The sequence below is a fragment of the Bos javanicus genome, chromosome 1, assembly GCF_032452875.1.
Source record: "Bos javanicus breed banteng chromosome 1, ARS-OSU_banteng_1.0, whole genome shotgun sequence".
Lineage (NCBI taxonomy): Eukaryota > Metazoa > Chordata > Mammalia > Artiodactyla > Bovidae > Bos > Bos javanicus.
Window position 1 is genome coordinate 141,380,553 of NC_083868.1, and position 23,408 is coordinate 141,403,960.

At 46.2% G+C, this 23,408-nt stretch overlaps 1 protein-coding gene across 1 annotated transcript in view; it reads left to right on the plus strand.

The window, feature by feature from the left end:
• The first annotated feature begins 344 nt into the window (after window positions 1–344).
• The window catches only part of FAM3B (FAM3 metabolism regulating signaling molecule B), a 65,430-nt gene continuing 42,366 nt past the window's right edge, over window positions 345–23,408 (plus strand). The window contains exons 1-2 of the mRNA XM_061422185.1: window positions 345–497; window positions 5,915–6,058. Coding sequence (XP_061278169.1) covers window positions 479–497; window positions 5,915–6,058 — 163 coding nt within the window. The 5' untranslated portion in view covers window positions 345–478. The remainder of the gene's footprint in view (window positions 498–5,914; window positions 6,059–23,408) is intronic.

Below are 23,408 nucleotides of genomic sequence, written 5' to 3' on the forward strand. Positions count from 1 at the left end.
GAGACTGGGCTGTGCAAACAGCAGTGGGCAGAAATTTCTGGAGGAAGTGAAGAGCCTTAGAACAGTGGCTGTGGTGACCTGGACTTTGAACCTGGATTCGGGTGGAACATCTTAAAAACTCAGAATATGGCTATCTTGGCAGTCTCTTGACCTTGAGAGACGTTAATTGGGGTCTAGAGCTGCCAACCATAAAGGGAGGGCGTCCTCCCTTCAGAGCAAAACCCTCTGGTTCTCTCTGATCCCCTAGTCAGCCTGGGCTGCTGACCCAGAGCTCCAGGGCGCCGCCAGCGCACCTGCCGCGCTCACCTGCCCCGCCCTTACCCGCCTGGCACACCAGCACACGCATCTGCCCGCCCTCCTTGCCGCTGGCCTGCCCCCCAGGGCGTGTCGCCCAGTGGTCAGTCCAGCCCTCGAGAAGCTCTCTCGGTCGCCCGGAGCTGCGGCCAAGGGTCAGAAGGGCCCGAGCCGCACCTGGAAAATGCGCCCCGTGGCTGCCGGTGAGTGCAATCCCCCACCGGAAGGAGGCGGGAAGGGGGGCCCCGGCACTGGAGAGTCGCCCGCCCCCTCGCCCTTCCCGGGACCTGCCACGCGGAGCCAGAGGTGGGGGCGGCACGAGGAGGGTCTTCTCTTCCGGGATCAGGGATGCGCGAAGCGAATCCAGCCGCGGCGCGAGTGGGCTGAGGTTTCATCCACCCTCCCGCCTGTCCCCACCGCCCTAGCGGCGTGCAGGGCGGAGCAAAGGGGGGAACCAGTGACTGTGACGCTTTGCCTGGAAAGCAGGCGGTGGCTGAGCGCAGCTGGAGCGGAACCCAGTGAGCCCTTAGGCGGGAGCTGCTCAAGTGCCCCCTCGCTCCTGAGCGGGGAGGGGTCCGCCCGAGCCGGTCAGAGGCCGTTGTGAACTGCACTTGGGGTCCCTCTGGCTGAAGCCAGGGATCCTGAGCCACAGGTCCACCTGACGAACCCAGAGAATTATGAAAAGTGCAGAAACTGAGACTGTTTTAAGTCACCTGTCTGCGGGTGGCTGGGAAGTGGGGGCTCATTATCAAGGAAGGCCCCATTGTCCCTTTTATGACAGTTCTGGTAGCATCTTTTTATAAGACTCCCTACTCCCCACTCCTCACCTCCAAACTACTTGAGCCTGCAGAAGGTTTGGGGAAAAAGTAGGAAAGACACTATTTCATCTCCTAGCACTCGGTTTTCCCAACAGTGGCCTCTGTGCGCCTCGCCCTCCCACCTGCCTGTGAATTCAGGCACTCTGGGGTCCATGTGAACCTCTGGTTCCTGCCACACATTCCCTTTCTAATCGATTTTGCTGTTTCTTCCATAATCTGAGGAATCTAGATTCCTCCCAGAGTATGGCAGCATAGTGGGAAGAAATGAAAAGATCAAAAGCATTCTCCTGGACTCTCTAGAGGTCAGCCCTCCATCCCTGGGTGGCAGGTGATCTCCTTCCTCCCTGAGAGGCTTATGGTTGTATGACCACACTGCAGAGAGTCCCACTCACTGCCTTTCTGCTCCATGCCCAACATGTAGGAAAGCCCAGTTTTAAGATTTTTGTTGTATTTGTGTAAAATATCCGTGCTTTCTACAAAACCATTTTCCTACGAACAGTACTGCTTTGGGTAACTTGCATGGCTTGCCGGATAAATGTGAGACGATGCACCTATTTGCTTGGGGGAAAATATATCTCTTGGGGCACTGACTTTTATTACAGCCATTTTGGAAGAATTTTTTTCATTATTTCTACGTTATATACTTGGGCTTTCCAGGTGACGCTAGTGGTAAAGAATCTGCCTGTCAATGCCAGATACAAAAGAGGCGTGGGTTCAATCCCTAGGTCAGGAAGATCCCCAGGAGGAGGAAATGGCACCCCAGTCTAGCATTCTTTGCAGAAGAATTCCATGGACAGAGGAGCCTGGTGGGCTACAGTCCATGGGGCCACAAAAACTAAGACACAACCGAGCATCTGAGCACAATATGTTATTTGGTATATACTTATCGTATGATTTTGCTGCTGACTGGGTGGAAAATAATTGAATATTATTAGATTGCTTTTCCCCCCACCTACTACTTTTTCACACGCAGTCCTTGTGATTCATTTGTGAGTTATGTGGTCCTTTCATGTCAAGCTTTGAGGTCACACCGAGTTTGCATTTATCTGGGTGTGGCTGCCAGAGAGAATACTCACAAAAGGTCAAGGTTATGCCACTTTTGATTTTGTTAGCTAAGGATCTGGCAGTGTGTGGAAGTAGCATTTCCCTAGACACTTCAGTCAAGCCCCAGATTTGCCCCGGGTAGGGCTCTAGGAAGGATCTAGGAAGGACACCCAGACTGAAGGAGAAGGGCAGCCACCTGGAGGAGTCATCCCAATTCCTTAAAAGTAAGGGCGCTGGCGGGTGAACTCTGAAAGGTGGGTTACCTTGCAAACCTGCCAAGATGCTCAGGTGTGACACTTCCCAGCCCTACTGCCAAAAAGCCTCATTGGCAGGACTGTGACAGTTGTGGCCACTGGGGCTAGCAGGGCCTGGAGCCTCAAAGCTGCTGAAATCCAAGTCTGGTTCACCCACCCCTCAGCGCCCCCAGCCTCTCAAGGACAAGAAGTGCAGGTGTGGCTGCTCCAGGGTCCAGGGGATGTGGGTCCCTGTGGGGAGGCTGCCAGTGACAAACAGCATCCTAGTCCACTTGATGTGGAAGGAATCCCTCTTGAGAGTGCTCTTGTAGGTTCAGGATTGGATGGGCAGGGGGATCCTGAGACCCTCCTCACCAGTATCCTGCCTTAGTGTGCACTGGCTTTGTCCTCCAGCCTAAGTGGTCAGTGCCAGCCTGAAACACCTGAGAATCTGAGGGAGGGCGGCGAGGGTAGGGCATGCACACATGTGCCCTAACAGAGGGTCTCTAAGGAGGAAGTTCCAACTTCCTACCTGTGCCCAGGATGGCCTTTGCTCTAATGCTCACGGGTGACTGCTGGTGGAAGTGCTCAGGACATGTCTGTGGGCTGATGACAACTTTATTGCCTTAGGAGGAAAGGCCAGATCCTGGTCACAGAATCACAGAAGTTCCTGGACTCTGTGTACTTCCTCTGTCTCCTCCTCCACGTCTGAAGGTGCTGGACCTCTCCTGCTGGGGTAGACCTCCCCCTCCCCGCCCCCCGCACCGGGGCTGGTCTTGAGCCCCCACCTTTCCCAAGAGGAATCCTCAGCCATGCTCCCCACGTGGCCCCAGGTGCTAGCTCCACCACCTGCTCGTGCCTCATCTTACCGTAAACTGGTTCCAGTGCGTGCTGTGGGTCTGCCCTCCCTCCCCAGGAGGGATCTGGCTGCAGATCCTGGCTCCTCCCAGCCACTGTGGGAAATCTGGCCTGGGGATCAGCAGCTGCACCCCTCCCCCGGAGTTCCAAGTTCATGATTCTCCACGTAAGGATGTCTGGGCTTTTATTCTCTCTTCATTATCTTCCCTGTCACTGCCACCGGTTTGTCCTTGTTCACCTAAGAACAAAACCATGCCTCCCTTTGGAGTGGGAAGGCATCAGAGAGGTGGCACCCCATTCCCTTTCAGTCTCCTCCAAACCAAAGAGCAACCCTTTGCTCAAAGATCTCACGTGTGACATTGAGAAGATCTGAATAAGCTCCGCTTTGCCAGTTTTCTTCAAGTACGACACTTGTTTGTGAATTGACACATGGGACACAGTGAACTATTGTTTTTGAACCTGAGACTCTTTTGACGCCGAATCCATGTTTCCAGCAGTCGCATCACACGGTTCACTCAGGGCGCATCCAGCAGCCTGTTTGGAACACCCTGTGACCCTCGCACCATCCCAGGTGTGCAGCACAGACCTGGAGGGGAAACATGGTGGGCAGCGCCGATGTGCTGACCTGAGGGTGGCCGTGCAGGCCACACCCAGGAGGCCACAGATCCGCGCGGGGGCCGTTGAAGGAACAGATGGCCAGGGGTCTGGAGGTGGGCACCGTGGGGGCAGAGGGACAAACTCACCCCCAGGGTGCAGATGGAGAGGCCAGCATGGCAGCGGGTCAGCACGGCTGGAGCTCAGAACAGACAGGGGTTTCCGGGACAGCATGCTGGCTTCCCCTGGCCTCTCACTGAGTTTTCTGTGGCTGGTTTTTCCAGCTTGGAGATGTCCCTATGCCAGGGACTGCAATGACCACACTGTCTCAGTCATTTTCCAGCAGGAAGCCTTCTCTGCATTATGCTCTAACCTTCTCAGAAACCGCATGGTTGGAAAAAAGAGGGAATGGATGTTGAAATTATGCACTTGAAAAAAGACTAAATGATCCAGGTGAGGCAGAGGGGCCCTGTTTCACCAGGTGACTACCTAAGCTAACCAGACACACCCCTCCCCAAGCACCTGCAACACTGATGGATATAACCTACCCCATGTTAGTACAGGTCGGCGGGGGAGGGGCAGGGGAGAAGGGAATCTCTAGGTACTAGGAAGGAAGAGGGAGCTGAGATCCGGGGCTCAACACGGCCAGACTGACAGAGGTTTGCATTTCATCATGGCCAGAGAAAGAGGATACCCAGGGCTGGGTTCTGGAGAGTTGGAAAGGGGGCTGGGGAATACCCACTGGTCTCTGCTCAGGGCTCTGGGTGGGGAGTCACCAGCCCTCTGACACGGACTAGGTGTCCAGCCATTCAGTTCACCTCTGACACCCACCACCCACAGGAGGCGCCAGAGCCCAGGCCTTAAGGGCAGTGCCCTCTGCAAAGCTGCCCTGTCTTCAGATGCCAGCCTCAGGGGCCACCCACACTTCTGAGCAGCCGGCTACAAAACTGGGGGTTCCCACAACTCCTGGGTCGGGGTAGGGGGTGGGGTTCTGTAATTTGCTGGAACGGCTCACAGAAACACTGCAAGCACCACTATATTTGCAATTACAGTTTCATCCTTTAGGATACAAATCAGGAGGACCAGCCAAATGCAGGGCTTCCCAGGTAGTACAGTGGTAAAGAATCTTCCTGCAATGCAGGAGACGCAGGTTCCATCCCTGGGTTGGGAAGATCCCCTGGAGGAGGGCATGGCAACCCACTCCAGTATTCTTGCCTAGAGAATCTCCATGGACAGAGGAGCCTGGCGGGCTCCAGTCAGCGTGGTCGAAAAGAGTTAAGACATGACTGAGCAACTAAGCACAGCACAGTGTGTTTACTGAAGTGGGCATTTTGTCTAACTGGGAGTCGGGAAGCTGGTTAGTAATGATCAGGGGGCTTTTGGCAATGGTTACAAAGGGGCTCAGTCAGCTTCAGAGGTGACCTTGATTCGGGGTTCTGCTTCCACTTCCGTGTGATCTGTGCAAAGCCTCGCACCTGTGGCCTGCAGCAGAACTCAACAACATCCTTCGCCAGGAACCGTGAGTGTCCCTCCAGCCTTGTCTGAGGATAATGACAGTCTGGGACCATTTCCAGTGTCACAGGGGTGGCTGCCTGCTCACGGGCACCAGGTACCACCCTCAGCACTGGTGACACGGTAAACACACCAGGGTGCCTCCGCCACCCGCTGGGTTTCTGTTTGCTTCCAGGAGCTTCCTAAGTCCCATGGGCTCTGGAGGGAAGGGCCTCGTCTGTCCTTAGGCCAGGCGTCAGGACCGCCTGACAAGCCCTTGATGTGAGCCCATGAGGAAGCTCTGAGACCCAGCACAGCAGCAGATGGGAACCTCAGCCCGACCGCCTTCACATCCCACTCCTGTCACCCGCTCATGTCCCCTGATCCTGTTCCCCTCAGCAGCTGTGCTCAGAAGCCAATGGGCTCCACTGACTGGCCCCAGGCCCTCGCCGGGCCACCGTCCTGAGGAATTCCCCATGGGGCATTCTGCTAAGACTCAAGGGTGCCATCAGGAAGGCCTGGATGGGGTCAGGAGAGCAGGTGGGGGCACCCACATGCATCTTGTCATCTGTCTGTCCACAGGCACCCTGAAGGCAGTGTTCTTCATCTTCGCCTCCCTGTGTGCCTGGTACTCCGGGTACCTGCTGGCACAACTCATCCCAGACGTGCACCTGTCCAGCGCCGTCTACAGCATCCAGAGCATTGGCAAGAGGCCCGTCCTGAAAGGTGGGTACCACGGTGGGGTCAAGGCAAGGACTTGCAGCCCTGCTGCAGCGGTGAGACTGGGCTGTGGTCTCTACTGCCAATTATGTTGATGAAAAAGAGGAGGAGCAGGAGGAAGAGGAAGAATCCTCTACCATAGTTCCCACTCCATTGCCCTGCTCACACCCCGTGAGACCCCAAGCAAGCCATGATGTTAGGAAAACAAGCTTTGTATGTGGGATGCATTAAAAATTCACACTGGAATTGGGGATGAAGTGAAATTACAAAATATCCACTAAAAGTTACATTGGAAAATGTGTGAGACCCTGAAGTCATCATCTGTACCCTTTTCCACAATCTCATTGTAAATAGGTAGCTGATATATTTTTCACAGAAATAAATGATACAAAATTAATTTTCACACATATAAAGAGCCAGGTAATGATTTTAAAATGTTATAAAAATCATTCCTTTTCAAACTTAATTACCTTTTGTGGCCAGAAAAAAAAAAAAAAGAACTTTTTATGTATTGACTATGACTGAAGTGTTTTTAAGTAGGATTTTTCACAGTGAATTTGCTTGTAATCAGATGGATTTTATTGCATGTGGATTATGGATGAGGCCAGTACCCTGGGGGAGACCCTGAGTGTTCAGGGAATGGATCTGCTTTCAAAGGGCTGACTTTCTCATTTTCTCCAATTTTACACAAAATGGCAAGTCTGTTCTGGCTGAGGGCTTGCCTCCAGGAGCTGCCTCTAACCTGATCTTTTTATGCGGGCTAGTTCACGTGGTTTCTGATTCCCACCAGGGGAAAGGGGAGGCCCTGTCACCCTCCCTCGTGACAAAGCACGTCGAGTTATTGGGAACCAAAGGTAGTGCTGAAAGCCAGCAGCTGTGTCCTGGATCCTACTGGCTTGGAGCCTCTGCTCTGGGGGAACTCATGACTGCTCAGGAGTCTGATGGACCCAGAGTGTGGAGGTTGTATCTTGTGATTCATAGTCTGATGCTCACATGTGTTGACTTAAAAAATATTCACAACCTAAAAGTTGAGAGTTATGTTTTATTTGGTGGGAAATTTTAGGACTTTAGGTCCAGGAGACAGCATCTCAAGTAGCTCTGAGAGAGAAACTCTGAGGAGGCAAGGGGAGGAGTCAGTATATATAGAAGTTTTGCAACAAAAGGCAGGTAGTCTGAACATCAAAAGATGATGGTTAATTAAAGAGAACCAGATATCCCAAGTTAAGGAATTTAGCACTTTAGCACCCAAGAATCTAGGTGCACTGAAATCATTTCCTTTTATTTGCATCTCAGCTCTCTGGGGCCAGTATCCTGTTTTGTGTCCTGAGTTCCTCAGAGCTCACCGTAGGAAGTGGCTTCATTCTGACGGCTGCTAGATGGCAGGTGTTCTTTCCTTCCTGAGTTCCCTCAGGGCTCACCGGCTCTCGTAGGAGGGCTGCAATCGCTGATGACTGTGACATCCTTGTTTACTGATATGGCAGGAAATATTCCATTTCTTACGTGGATAAAAGATTAAAAGGGGACAGCGTCATCCACAGGGTCAGGCTGGCTTTGCGGCCACACTTAGTCTGGGCTGTTATCCACAGTGTGGCTGGGGGAATGGATGCTCCCCAGGGACAGGTGCCCCCTGTCCAGGTGCCACCTTTAGAGCCCCTCTGTGCCTGGCAGACAGGTGGGTAGAGGATGCTTTCCTGGCCTCAGGACCAGGTTCAAAGACAGAGCACAACTCCTGCAGGCCTCAGGGCCCTGGAATCCTCTGTTACTTTGGGCTCCGCACAGAGTTTGACCTACATTCCTCAGTCCCCAAGGCTACGGGCCACTGTGAGTGACACATCCACTCAGAATCAGCAGCAAAGGAAGATCACGTGGAGGTGTGAGGTCAGTGTCGGGCACTGAGCAAAATGAACCTTGAAACTGGGGCTCTGAGCACTGAAACCCTATGGCCAAGGCCCTGGACTGAGACCATCTGCATCCACCACCGTGGGCTCCCACCCCTTCATCCTGGCTTGGCTTTTCCCACTTCATTACCTATTCTCTTAAAATGGCCCATTTCTTGACATAGCTGTGGAGGCCCTTGATCATGGCTTTGGAATTCCATGAAGTTGACCCTTCCCTTTGTAAATCCAGCTCTCCCTGGGTTCACACCATCTGTCAGTAGATTGGGTGTAGCCTCCCCACCATATCCGTGTGATTTTGCATGCATGGGCAAGTCCCACTGACTTGGCTTATTTTCTAGAGCCAGTCTCCTCCTGCTCAGGAACCTGGGCAGTGGTTGGAATCTGCCTGGACGGCAGGTTTTCATCCTCTGGCCTCCCTGCCTCCCCCTGCTGCAGCCAGCACAGCACGTAGGGATCAAAAGTGGTCAACACACAGTTTGGAAAAAGGAAACTAGAGACAGAATTAAAGTTTTAAAGATGGGACCAGGGGACTCATGACCTCTAGGATCAAGGGCCCTGCTGACCAATTCCACATCACTTTTTTTGAGCTCTTAGTATGCATAGGTATCTGGTTTTTAGATAACATAAGGTTCCCATGCCCCTAGTCAAGTCCCAGAGTTCGTGCTCTTCTCTGTGTTTTTATGTTACCTCCTAGTACCAAGGGCATCACACAGCCAAGGTCAGCAATCTTCACAGGAACATCGGAAGAACCATCAGTGTTTCCGCAAGCAGTCTTCTGAACTTGCACTGACCCGGAGTTCCAAGGTCCACACCATGTTCCTCCTTAGCTCAGCAAGGCATGACGAGCCCAGCTAATCAGCCCGATGTATGTTTTCTTTAGATTATACTTAATTGCTCTATCTCACTTTTATTCTTTTCCTATGGTGTTCTTCTCATGACTTAGCCAGAGTAACAGGTAGCTGACTATTAACCCCTGCATTTCCCCCTTTTTGTTTTTGTAGCAGAACATATGTCAATCTCACGACTTCTTTCTTCATTAGTTCTTGGAGGACTTTCATGTGCCTCTGAAGACTAAACAGAAGATTATAGTGAAACAACAAAGCACGTGTAATGTTTTAATGAGACCACCTCTGATACCTTTGATCCACTCAAGAGGACTCAATGAATTAAGGCCCTTTGCTATTCCTTGAAGTATATCTGTTCCTGGTAGTAGTCTAAGAGAAGCATGCTGCATGCCCATGATTTTTGCTTGTTTAATATCTAGAGTAAGGTTGTCAGCCATATAGCCCTGCAAGTGTTGTCTAATATTTTCCCAGGTATGTTCAGATTGCTTATATTCCTGAGGGGGGGGCGGTCACACAGAAATAGTAATGTTCCAGTCACACTTTAAATGCATTTGTAATTTAAGATTTTGCACTTCTTCCCCTAAGAGTAGCACTGCAGGATGTAGGTTCCTTTCTACATCCACCGACCTGTTGTTAATCTCCTCATCTGTATGAGTTTGGGCTCCCCAAGCGGAACTGGCATTTTTATGCCACTCCTGCACAAAAGTGGTGGTTTGTACCATCTGATGGAGAGCTACTCCCACCACTGCCACTGTGGTAGTGATGGCAATAATGACCATTATGGTGGCAATAAGGAGCCCAATGAAACGCTTGGATCTTTTCAAAATGGTATTTAGTACTGTGAGCAAAGTATGCATGTCAGGGGAGAGTTCCTAAAGCCTGCTTTAAGTTACTGGCAGCCAGACTCCTAAACATCTGCGCAACATCACATAGGAATGGTTACAGTTGAATCAAGCAAGTATATAGTTTGCAATCCTGGCAGGTTAGGTTCCTTTCTGTCTTGTTAATAGTTATAGTGCCAGTCATAATCACATATGGATCCCAAACACAAGTTTGAGTATAAAACGTCCAGTTTGTTGATGTATTGAGTGACAGAGTATAAATTGTGGAATGAGAATAATTTCCATCCCAAATTCGATATCTCTTCAGGCTTATGGCCAACTTCCATATTTATGTTTGAGCCCTACCTGATTCGAGCTGTGGCTGTGGTGAAGTCATGCCACTGCCAGGCCAGATAATGGGGTATTCTCAGTGTGTAGTAATAGTAGTGTGATTGCACTCACATACATGCCAATGCAACTTCTTTTAAGGATTGCAGGGTGAGTTACGGTGTAAGCAATTAGAGACTGTATGCCCCTCAGGGGACCAGTCCCGGACAATTCCATAGGAACCATTAAGTCAGATCACCCCCTCAGTCCCGCGACAGGTATCCCATTGTATTTGGTCTTGTCGGTTGGCCCATATGGGTCTGTTCTCACATGGGTCTATCTGATGTGGTAGATTATTTTGATTAGTTTCTCTATATCCAAAGCTCAATCCAGAAAGCAAATACAGTTGAGCCTTAGTGTGATTTCTGTTCAAAGAATTTACAGAAAGCCACGCCCGCATTGATAGATTAAGACAGCCCTGGTCAGCACCCAGGCAAACAGGCCAAGGGTCAAAACCCAAAGTACTATTGTAGGGGGTCCCCTTTTCCTTTTTATGAAGGGCAAACGCTTCTCTTCTGGACCAGGGATCCAGGAGGATTCATTAACATAAATAGGGATAGATCCTTCACCCCAATTAACAGGCCTTAGCAATGGGGGAATTAGGTACACAGGCTCAATAGGTATAATTCTTTGCTTCTGCCAAAGTCAGGAGTATACTCACTGCAATGGTTATCAGGGCAAACATAGCCATGATCAGGTTGCCTGGAGTCACTGATTGTTTCTGCTTGGTTTTACTCTACGAGCTGGAATCCACACAGGTTCTAGACCTTCTCCTGGGGAGATACAAGCAAACGCTCTTCCCCATGTAATTAATGTAATTAATTACAATGTAATTACAATGTAATTAATTCCCATGTAATTAACTTCCCCAGTAACAGCATTTGTTAGTGGATCTGCCACCAAATCACAGGCTTAGTTTTATTTGTGGATGTAGCCTGAAAATGTCACTCAGCTGCAGTTTCCGTAGTTTGTGCTGAAATATTCAAAAATTGAGAGTAAATAAAGCTTTCTTCAATATTATTTATTGTCCTGTGGCATCTCCCCCTTTTTTTGTTTTTGTATCATATGTTTAAGTGATTGATTAGCCCTCTCCACTATGGCCTGTCCTTGTGGATTATAGGGCATTCCAGTAGAATGTTTTATAGACCAAATTTTAAGAAATTGTTGGAATGCTCTACTGGTATAAGCAGGGCCGTTATTAGTTTTTAGAGGTTTTGGTAGTTTTATAACAGCAAAACAAGCATATAAATGTCTTTGTACACATTTTGTAGGCTCACCAGATTGAGTAGTGGTCCATATAAATTGAGAGAATGTATCAATAGTCACATGTATGTAACAGAGATTACCAAAGGAAGATATATGAATTATATCCATTATAACTATGGGTTTCATATGGAACTATATACCATTATTGTATCAGTGGCTTAGTCACACATTTGATAATGTAAGGGACAACACTTTTTGAAACAGGCAATATAGAAAGCAATATAGTTAGCAGTAATAGTAAAATCATAAGTAAGAACTTAAGTCAAGAACTTTCATTAGGTATAGCTCAGTAACATCTCCAGGTCATCTGACTTAGTTTGTTAAATGACTATGGCCTGTTGTTAATTTGCTGGTTGTAGATCCTGGAGCATCTGATCTTCATTCAAAGACTGGTTACTGATATAATCTTTAGAAACAAACTTAGAGTGTCCTTTTAAATAACTTAATTAAACCTCTTAGCAGTGTAACATAACCACGAGGAACTAGCCTTCCAGGCTCATCTGTCCATGAATTCTCCAGTCAAGAGTACTAGAGTGGGTTGCCATTTCCTTCTCCAGGGGATCTTCCCAACCCAGGGATTGAACCCAGGTCTCCCGTATTGCAGGCAGACCTCTATCATCTGAGCCACCAGGGAAGCCCCCTTAGTAAATACAGATCTTATTAACAAAACTAGAACTGAAGATTCAGTGAAACAGATGTTATAGGCCTGACATCAGTTGGGTGGAGATTTCTTTTAGAAATCCTCAGTATACTCTGAGATTTTTGTAAATGTCTGGAAACCGTCCTTTTTACCTTGATGAGGCTGTTCACAACCCAAATGTTTCCAGTTTCTGGAGGGACAAGGTAAAGAGAAAAGAGAAAATGTTTTAATTTTACCCACAGGTGTAAATGACTAAATTGTTTTAAACCATCAGTGACTTGAGGAGAAGAGCTTTTTTATATCTGAAAACAAAAATGAGAAGCCAGTAATATGTCAGACAAAAAGTCATGAAAACTTTAGTCATATTTAGCAGTCTGTTCAATCTCATGTAACCAATCCCTTTGTTCTGTGGTCCTTGCCTGATGACCAAGGACATCAGTAAAAATGATAGTCTGCAAGAAGTTTGTGAAGTTTTTTGCCAATGTCTGTATGACCTGTCCAGCAAAGTGGATGACCCAATCACTGGAGATTGTAGAAAACACATTTTAACCTTTTTTTTTTTTTTTCTATTGTGAGATATCAACCCTGAAGCCAGGAAAGGCTTTAGCTTATGAAATAAAAGTGAGGTTTGAAAGGGACCCAGGAAAAGCCACGTGGCTGTCTTGGACTTCCCATAGCCCTGACTGTTTGGTTTATGCTGCTACTGCTGCTAAGTCGCTTCAGTCGTGTCCGACTCTGTGTGACCCCATAGACGGCAGCCCACCAGGTTCCACCGTCCCTGAGATTCTCCAGGCAAGAACACTGGAGTGGTTTGCCATTTCCTTCTCCAATGCATGAAAGTGAAAAGTGAAAGTGAAGTCGCTCAGTCGTGTCCGATTCTTAGCGACCCCATGGACTGCAGCCTACCAAGCTCCTCTGTCCATGGGATTTTCCAGGCAAGAGTACTGGAGTGGGGTGCCATTGGTTTATAACCATTGTTTATCCTTTTTAAATTTCCTGATGAGGGGTTAATTTTGTAGAAGCAGAATGATCTTTGTCCATGTGTGCCATAGTCTCCATAGATCACTGTGAAATAGCACTCATTCATTTTATCAAAGTAACAAAAGATTTTATAAGCAAGTATGTACTTTGGCCACCTCATGAGAAAAGTTGACTCATTGGAAAAGACTCCGATGCTGGGAGGGATTGGGGGCAGGAGGAAAAGGGGACGACAGAGGATGAGATGGCTGGATGGCATCACCGACTCGAAGGATGTGAGTTTGAGTGAACTCTGGGAGTTGGTGATGGACAGGGAGGCCTGGCGTGCTGCTATTCATGGGGTTGCAAAGAGTCAGACACGACAGAGTGACTGAACTGAACTGATAAATCACTTAAAGACAAAGAAATTTGTATAATCTGTTATCAAAAGCCATATTCCAAACTTTGTTTGGAAGAGAAAACCAAATTCCAGCTTGGTACCAGCTTATATTCACTGTAAAATAATAGCTTTTTTACTTAGTCAAAGTAACAATAAGACTTCAAAGGCAGTTTAATGTCTTAAGAAAATGTACCATGCACAAAACTCTTCTTTCATTTGCTGCAAACCTTTTTCACACTTTTTTGTATTCATCACTTCATTTATCTATTTAGCAAATAACCACCGGTAAGTTTAGGCTCACTTCTTTTTTAATAGACTGTAATTTTATTTTTCATACCTTTTTTTATTAAAAACATAAATCTCATTTTCCTTAAACCATAAACTGTCTTTTATATTAGCATTTTGTAGATTGGTGAACATAAATACCAGTTTTAATTTTTTCTTAACAGAGAACATCTCAGGATGGCACTAAACATATTTATTAATAATCCAAAATCTCTTTAGTTTCTCTGTTAGTGTTCAGTAATTAATGTTTCAAAATCTTAATTTGTTTGGAAATGACCTAGCTATTTAATAAACTTTTATCATTTAGTTTAGCACAACCCTAGAAATTTAAGTTACCCCAGTCCTCAGATTATTTTAGATAGACATTTCTATAATATAATTATTTTAGTAGAGTTTATCTAAAAGTTTTCATCTCATATATATTTGTATGTGTGTGTTATTTTTGAAGTTTCTTCACTCGAGTTACTTTCCTTGTCGACAGATTTAGTTTACATTAAGCCTAGGCACAATCAAAGTATTACACAATGTTGATGACTCAAGACATAATTAGCTTAACAAAAAAAAACATTAATGTTAGATAGTTAATATTGAATATTTCTCAGTTCATGTGAACCTGAAATTAAATAGAGCTCATTTATAAATTAACCTCATATTATCCTAAAACAAAGACACACACTGAGATACAGATAAATTTAGACAGACAGACGGACAGAGATCTCATAGTTTTCCTCTTGAAATTTAAAATGTCTCTTTGCGTCTTCTTTTTTTTTTCTTGGTTTAAGTTCTACCAATTTGTTCATGGCTGGAGTCCCAGATAGAATGGGCTGTGTATCCCAAGGACAAGATAAGAGTTAACTTCAGGTTTTTTCCCAGGCCTGTTTTTGTTTCTCAGGCAGAATTGAAGCTCCAAAAAAGTATTTTAACAAGTCAACTTTTTCCTAATTGTACATGCAAGAAGAACCGGTTTTGCAATTTCAAAAAAGATTTTATTTTAACCAGTTTTCTCTGGAGTCTAAAGAATATCCTGGCCACTCAGTGTCAAAAATGTCATCTCTCTTTTTTGTAGTCATTGTTTCATAGCTAAAAAATAAACCAAAGCGTGTTCAAATGGGCTCTAATGACAGGTGTGGCCTGACTGATAAGATGTTCCAGCAGGGATTGTCTCTCTGGAGCGGTGAGGTCTTCTCTTAAAGTAAAGAAAGCCTGTCCTTTAACCTCTATTTTCTCCCAGGCTCTTCTGTAGTATCGCCTCACCTGTTCTATAGCCTGATCTTCCATAAGCACTTGATCTTAAGTTCTCCCCCAATTTCCACTGCCTATCAATTGATCTGAAGAGATGGGGATCTACCTGACTTGGTCATGAGCTTCCATTATCAAAAGGGAACCCTCAGCTAGTCCCTGCACTATTCCCATGATGAAAGGAGAATTTACTCCATAATTCTGAACAACTTGCTTAGGTTCCTTTAATATTTTGAATCTGCTTGTGTATAGCCTCACATACCCCACTAGGATTATTAGGATCTGTCCCAGGAGCTATCCGTTCATGTATTGTCAATGGAAACGCCCTAGCCATAACCTCCAAATCACCCCTCCTGTCGAGCGCCAAAAAACCTTTCTGGAGGGGTGACAGAACTGCTGTCTGTCCTAAAGAAGCAAAAGCTTGAGCTGCTCCAGCAGTTAAGACAAGAGGGGGAGGAAGAGGAGGCAGAGGAAATTCCTTTCTTAAACAAAGGCGAAAAGGAACTGCAGCTTGTTCTACCCCCTTGGGCTCTGTATATTCAAGTCCTCCCTCTGATGGGGTTTCACATTCATCCTCACTCCCTTCTGAGCTTTTAGGGGTCGGAAGAGGTTCCAAAGCAGATTTTCAGTGTCCAATTGACCTGATAGATGCAGGCAAGGGCACTCCCTTGCAAAGAAGTTTCTCTAATTCACTACCTACCTTCTCCCATGTTCCTAAATCTAAAGAAGGGAACCGCCAGCAATGTTTCTCAATGGTTGGTAAAAGCTCCAATAGCCGGCCCTCACTGATTTTTGTCCCCTCCTCCACCCCGGTGCCTCACCTCTTAAAAGCTGCCTTACAAGGCATATATACAGCGGGTCGGAGAAGGCAGTGGCACCCCACTCCAGTACTCTTGCCTGGAAAATCCCATGGATGGAGGAACCTGGTAGGCTGCAGTCCATGGGGTTGCTAAGAGTCGGACACGACTGAGCGACTTCACTTTCACTTTTCACTTTCACGCATTGGAGAAGGAAATGGCAACCCACTCCAGTGTTCTTGCCTGGAGAATCCCAGGGACAGGGGAGCCTGGTGGGCTGCCGTCTATGGGGTCACACAGAGTCGGACACGACTGAAGTGACTTAGCAGCTAGCAGCATACGGCGGGTATTGTTCCGAGCTTTTTGAATTTCCCATGCTTAACCCCGGTTTCAATGCCTGAGAGAGTGTTACTTACTGCAAAGGGGGATTTCCAGAGGCCTCACCCCACTTTTCCTCGGGACCCTGCTACAATTGTTTAACTTTAGCTTCCCTCTCAGCGATCCTTCACTTTCGAGCCCCACATTGGGCACCACTTGCTGCGGCCAGAGCAGCAGGTAGGGATCGAAAGTGGTTAACGCACAGTTTGGAAAAAGGAAACTAGAGACAGAATTAAAGTTTTTTTAATTAATTTATTCATTTTAATTGGAGGCTAATTACTTTACAATATTGTAGTGGTTTCTGCTGTACATTGACATGAATCAGCCATGGGTGTAGATGTGTTCCCCATCCTGAACCCCCCTCCCACCTCCCTCCCCATCCTATCCCTCCCTTCAGGGTCATCCCAGTGCACCAGCCCTGAGCACCCTGTCTCATGCATCGAACCTGGACTGGTGATCTGTTTCACATGTGATAATTTACATGTTTCAATGCTATTATCTCAAATCATCCTACCCTCGCCTTCTCCCAGAGTCCAAAAGACTGTTCTATATATCTGTGTCTCTTTTGCTGTCTCGTGTATAGGGTCATTGTTACCATCTTTCTAAATTCCATATATATGTGTTAGTATACTGTATTGGTGTTTTAAAGATGGGACCAGGGGACTCATGACCTCTAGGATCAAGAGCCCTGCTGACCGATTCCACATTGCTTTTATTGAGCTCCTGGTATGCAGAAAGTATCTGGTTTTTAGATAACATAAGGTTCCCATGCCCCCAGTCACATCCCAGAATTAATGCTCTTCTCTGTACTTTTATGTTACCTCCTAGTGCCAAGGGCATCACACAGCCGAGGGGCAGCAATCTTCGCAGGAACATCAGAAGAACCATCAGTGTGTGCACAAGCAGCGTTCTGAACTTGCGCTGACCCAGAGTTCCAAGGTCCACACCATGTTCCTCCTTAGCTCAGCAAGGCATGACGAGCCCAACTAATCAGTCCGATGTACTTTTTGTTTAGATTATACTTAGTTGCTATATCTGGCTTATATTCTTTACCTATGCTGTTCTTCTCATGGCTTACCCAGAGCGACAGGTAACTGACTATTAACCCTTGCATCCCCCTTCTCATATTTCACGGGGAGATTAGGACTTTGTGGAAGGTTCTGTGCTCGCCTCCACGACAGGACAAACACACAGTCTCCCTCCCCCTGAGGGGTAAGGCTTCCCACGTCTCTCTTCCTTGACCCACTCCTTCCTTTCCTCCCTGTCGGGCTGTCCCCCAGCAGGCCTACAAGCCCTGCACTTGCCCAGTTTCAAGACCCAAGAAAGCACCCAGAGTCAGCAACACAGACATCATTGGTTTAATGGATGGGGGGCTTACACATTGGAATCAGGGTCCTGGGGTGACACCCACACTCACTGTGCTGCCAAGGGAGCAGGTCCTGGTGGCAGGTTTTGCTCCCGGGGGAAGGGGGAGGTTATCAGTTACAGGGGACACTGAACCAGGTGGGCTCTTCGGTTACCAGGGAAGCCAGCAGAGAGGCAGGCCCCTCACTGCCCCTTTAATAAGAACTGTCACTAGGTGGGCCTGGGACAAGTGTCGTAGGAAGGAAGGTCAGGCAGGTGAGTGGATGGATGTGAGGCAAGCACTGGTGGAGCCAGGGAGGGACAGAGAGCAAGAGGACAGCCATCTTCAGTGGTCAGAACCTCTGGACTAGGAGTAGAGGTGACCTGCCATGGACCAGGCTGCCCTCACTTAATTAACTAATTAATTAAAAAAAAATTTTTATTGGGAAAAAATACAGTGTAGCCTTAGTTTCTGCTGTACGGCAAAGTGAATCAGCCACATATATACATATATCCCTTCCTTGAATTATACTGAGTAGAGTTCCCTGTGCTCTACAGTTGGTTCTTACTAATTATCTATCTCATACATGTGTTTGTGCTCAGTCCCTCAGTCCTGTCCGACTCTTTGCGACCCCATGGACTGTAGCATGCCAGGCTTCTCTGTCCATCACCAACTCCCAGAGATTGCTCAAACCCATGTCCATTGAGTTGGTGATGCCATCCAATCTCATCCTCTGTCATCCCCTTCTCCTCCTGCCTTCAGTCTTTCCCAGCATCAGGGTCTTTTCCAATGAGTCAGTTCTTCACATCAGGTGGCCAAAGGACTGGAGTTTCAGCTTCAGCGTCAGCCTTCCAGTGAATATTCAGGACTGATTTCCTTGAGGATTGACTGATTTGATCTCCTTGCAGTCCAAGGGACTCTCAAGAGTCTTTTCCAACACCACAGTTCAAAAGCATCAATACTTCAGCACTCAGCTTTCTTTATAGTCAAACTCTCACATCCATATGTGACTACTGGAAAAACTATAACTTTGACTAGACGGACCTTTATCAGCAAAGTAATGCCTCTGCTTTTTAATAAGCTGTCTAGATTGGTCATAGCTTTTCTTCCAAGGAGCAAATGTCTTTCAATTTCATGCCTGCAGTCACCATCTGCAATGATTTTTTATTTTCGAGCCCCCCAAAATAAAGTCTTTCACTGCTTCCATTGTTTCCCCATCTATTTGCCATGAAGTGATGGGACTGGCTATCATGATCTTTGATTTTTGAATGTTGAGTCTTAAGCCAGCTTTTTCACTCTCCTCTTTCACTTTCATCAAGAGGCTCTTTCGTTCTTCTTTGCTTTCTGCCATAAGGGTGGTGTCATCTGCATATCTGAGGTTATTGATATTTCTCCCAGCAATCTTGATTCCAGCTTGTGCTTCATCCAGCCCGGCATTTCACATGATGTACTCTGCGTGTAAGTTAAATAAGCAGGGTAACAATATATAGCTTTGAGGCACTCCTTTCCCAAATTGGAATCAGTCTGTTGTTCCATGTCCTGTTCTAACTGTTGCTTCCTGACCTGCATACAGATTTCTCAAGAGGCAGGAAAGATGGTCTGGTATTCCCATCTCTTTAAGAATTTTCCACAGTTTGTGGTGATCCATACAGTCGGAGAAGGCAATGGCACCCCACTCCAGTACTCTTGCCTGGAAAATCCCATGGACGGAGGAGCCTGGTAGGCTGCAGTCCATGGGGTTGCTAAGAGTTGGACACGACTGAGCGACTTCACTTTCACTTTCATGCGTTGGAGAAGGAAATGGCAACCCACTCCAGTGTTCTTGCCTGGAGAATCCCAGGGACGAGGGAGCCTGGTGTGCTGCCATCTATGGGGTCGCACAGAGTCGGACATGACTGAAGCGACTTAGCAGCAGTAGCAGCATACAGTCAAAGGCTTTGGCATAGTCAATAAAACAGAAGTAGATGTTTTTCTGGAACTCTCTTGCTTTTTCAATGATCCAACAGATGTTGGCAATTTGATCTCTGGTTCCTCTGCCTTTTCTAAACCCATCTTGAACATCGGGAAGTTCACAGTTCACATACTGTTGAAGCCTGGCTTGGAGAATTTTGAGCATTACTTTGCTAGTGTGTGAGATGAGTGCAGTTGTGCGGTAGTTTGAACATTCTTTGGGATTGGAATGAAAACTGACCTTTTCCAGTCCTGTGGCCACTGCTGAGTTTTCCAAATTTGCTGGCACGTTGAGTGCAGCACTTTAACAGCATCATCTTTTAGGACCTGAAACAGCTCAGCTGGAATTCCATCACTTCCACTAGCTTTGTTCGTAGTGATGGTTCCTAAGGCCCACTTGACTTTACATTCTAGGGTGTCTGGCTCCAGTTGTGTGAGCACACCATCATGGTTATCTGGGTCATGAAGATCTTTTTTATACAGTTCTTCTGTGTATTCTTGCCACCTCTTCTTAATATCTTCTGCTTCTGTCAGGTCCATATGATTTCTGTCCTTTATTGAGCCCATCTTTGCACGAAATGTTCCCGTGGTATCTCTAATTTTCTTCAAGAGATCTCTAGTCTTTCCCATTCTATTGTTTTCTTCTATTTCTTTGCATCAATCACTGAAGGAGGCTTTCTTATCTTTCCTTGCTCTTCTTTGGAACTCTGCATTCAGGTGGGTATATTTTTCTCCTTTGCCTTCAGCTTCTTTTTTCTCAGCTATTTTATATATACATTATTAATGTGTATCTTATACACAGTAGTGTATATATGTCAATCCTAATCTCCTAATCCATCCTTTCCCCCACTTTCCTCCTTGCTCTCTCATTTTATTTATTTCTCCCTTTATCCCCACTTCCCTCTCTGACATCACCCAGCATCCCCCAGGCCTCTAATGCATCTCCTCCTTGCTCTCTCATTTTATTTATTTCTCCCTTTATCCCCACTTCCCTCTCCAACATCACCCAGTGTCCCCCAGGCCTCTGATGCATCTAATGACACCCTTCTGATGAACACCTACTTGCATGCCAGCTTGTCCTGTTTTGCAGGCGTGCATTTCGGTGCTTCAAGGACCTGGTTCTTGGTGTCGCTCAGCGCCATGCCTGAGGCCCTATCTGGCTGTGGGTGCCTCTCCTCTGAGGCTGCTCAGGCTGCATGGTGCCTGGGGCTTGAGTCTTCGCATTTTCCTCCTCTTTCTCTTGGGAGTGGGGGCCAGCTCCCCGTTGCCTCCAGCTTGTCACCACACAGATGCTGTGTAGCAGACATCCCACAGGTCTCCTCGTGGACATGGCTGAAACTTTTCTTGGTATTTACATACCCAGGAGTGGAACCACACCGCACCTGTCAGTTCAGGTGACTCAGTCGAGCCTGACAGTTTTCCAGAACTGGCTCCTGTCTCCCGCCATCCTCAGCAACAGGCGCAGTTCCCAGCTTCCCAAGTTTCCCAGTGGGACAGGCACAAAGCAGCAAGTTGCCGCTGTGATGAGCATTTCTCAGGCTTCCAATGACCTTTGGAACGTCAAGCCCAATTTAGACAACTACAGTCATCCCCCTTATCTGTGGGAGATTGATTCCAGGACCTCTGCAGATGCCAAAGTGCACAGATGCTCAGGTGCCTTATATAAAATGGCACAATTTCTGCATGTTACCCACCCACATCCTCCTTTATACTTCATCTCTTTTTCTTTCAATTTTATTGCGATATAATTGATATACAGGCGGATTCTTTACCAGCTGAGCTACCAGGGATCCCATAATTGATATACAGCACTGGATATGTTTGGAGGCTTCTCTGGTGGTCAGTAGTAACAAATCCACCTGGCAATGCAAGAGACATGGGTTCAGTCCCTGGGTCAGGCAGATCCCCTGGAGGAGGGCATGGCAACTGACTCCAGTATCCTTGCCTGGATAATCCCATGGACAGAGGAGCCTAGCGGGCTACAGTCCATGGGGTCACAAACAGTCGGACACGACTGAGTGACTAAACAACCAAGTATAAGTTTAAGGTGTGCAGCATGATGACTAGACTTACATACATCATGCGATGGTTTGCACAAGTTAGTAAATATCCACCATCTCATATAAACACAAAGTTAAAGAAATAGAAAAAAAATTGTGATGAGAACTCTGAGCATTTGCTGTCTTAACAACCCTCCTACATACTTTAAATCATAACTAGGTTACATACAATGCCTAGTACAATGTAAATGATATGTCAATAGTTGTAAATACGATGTAAACGCTATGTAAAGCATTGCCTGCCAGACGCAAATTCAAGTTTTGCTTTTCGGGTCTTTCAGAAATTTTAAAAAATCTTTTCAGTTCCTGGTTGGTTGAGTCCAAGATGTGGAATCCACAGAGAGAGGAGGGAGGGCTGACCTTATTTTTCTTTCTGACAGGCAGGAGGAGGAACAAGGGCCAGTTGAGGGAGGAACCCCAACTCCCTGGTGCCCAAGCACGCTAGGCCGTCATGCAGCTGTGCTTCTCAGAGAACTGCCAGCTCCCGCTTTCCTTCCTGCTCTCAGCTGGCAGCCTGCTGCTCCTGCCTCGGGCACCTGTCATGCAGGGGCACGCAGAGGCCAGACCTGGGGCTCAAGGGCCTGTTGCTGCTAGAACCCAGAAAAGAAGGGTGAGGAGTGACTACCCGCTACTTCAGTGTCACAGCTTATTTCTAGGAGAAATAAACTTTATATATATATATATATATATATATATATATATATAAAATATATATGTATGAAAGTGAAAGTGTTAGGCACTGTTTATGACCCCATGGACTATAGCCCACCAGGCTCCTCTGTCCAAGGGATTCTCCAGGTGAAAATTCTGGAGTGGGTTGCCATTTCCTTCTCCAAGGGATCTTCCCAACCCAGGGATCAAACTCAGGCCTCCCATACTACAGGCAGATTCTTTACCATCTGGGCCACCAAGGAAGCCCATAAATATGTATATATAATACATATTATATATAGTATATATTGTATAGAAAACATTATATATAATACATAAACTATAACATTAATATATTAATAAAGTATATTAATACTTTAATATATTGAATATGCTATCATTGAATATACTATATATAGTATATATAATATATTTGATATATTTAACATGTATTTAATATATATAATATAATATACTTAATATACTATATATAATTTAATATACTATACTAATATATTATACTTTAATATAGTATTATACTTTAATAAAGTATAATAATAAAGTATATTAATATTACTATATATAAGGCTCCACTGGTAGAAGTATATATTAATAGATACATATATTAATATATACTATTATTAATATGCATTAATATGTTATATAATGTATTAATATATAGTGTATATAATATATATTAATTATTATAATGTATATGTATACAGGCATACTGTAGTTCATGGGATCACAAAGAGTCCAATATGGCTTAGCAACTGAACAGCAAATATGCATATATATATATGTGTGTGTGTACATACATATATATATATATGTATATATGACTGAAGCACTTTGCCACACACCTGAAACTAACAACATTGTAAATCAACTATGAGCTGTTCTTCCATAAAAAGGAAACCACTCACTGCTATTTTCTCAACATAAAAATGTATTTGAATCTTATTGAAATCATATTAAATACATAAAACTGCATTTGATATGTTTGCAGGCACAGCCCTTAGCTGAATCATAAAAAGACAGGCTATTTTTTAAATCTTCCCAACATTTTTGCAAAACGGGCTCTCTTGCCTTATGGCCTTCTCCTTCCCTGTTACTCAGAAGTTGAATTCCTCACCTGAGTTTAACTTCTCTCTGCTTTCTGGGCTGTGTCATGGAATCCCTTACAGAGCAGGCCTGCTCAGGAGATAGCTAGCACAGGGTTAATGGCTGGGAACATGGTTGGTTACACCCAGGACGTTGTTGATAACCATGGACCCTCAGAAGCAGCATGGGTGATGCTTTGCCCAGGTTCCGGAAGACAGGCTGCCTCTTTCACCCTGTGGGAATATTTGTCCCACTTATTTGTGATGTTACCAGGCCCTGTTTGCTTCTCTTTTTCCAGCTGGCTTAAAAATAGAGTAAAATACCATTTCCGGT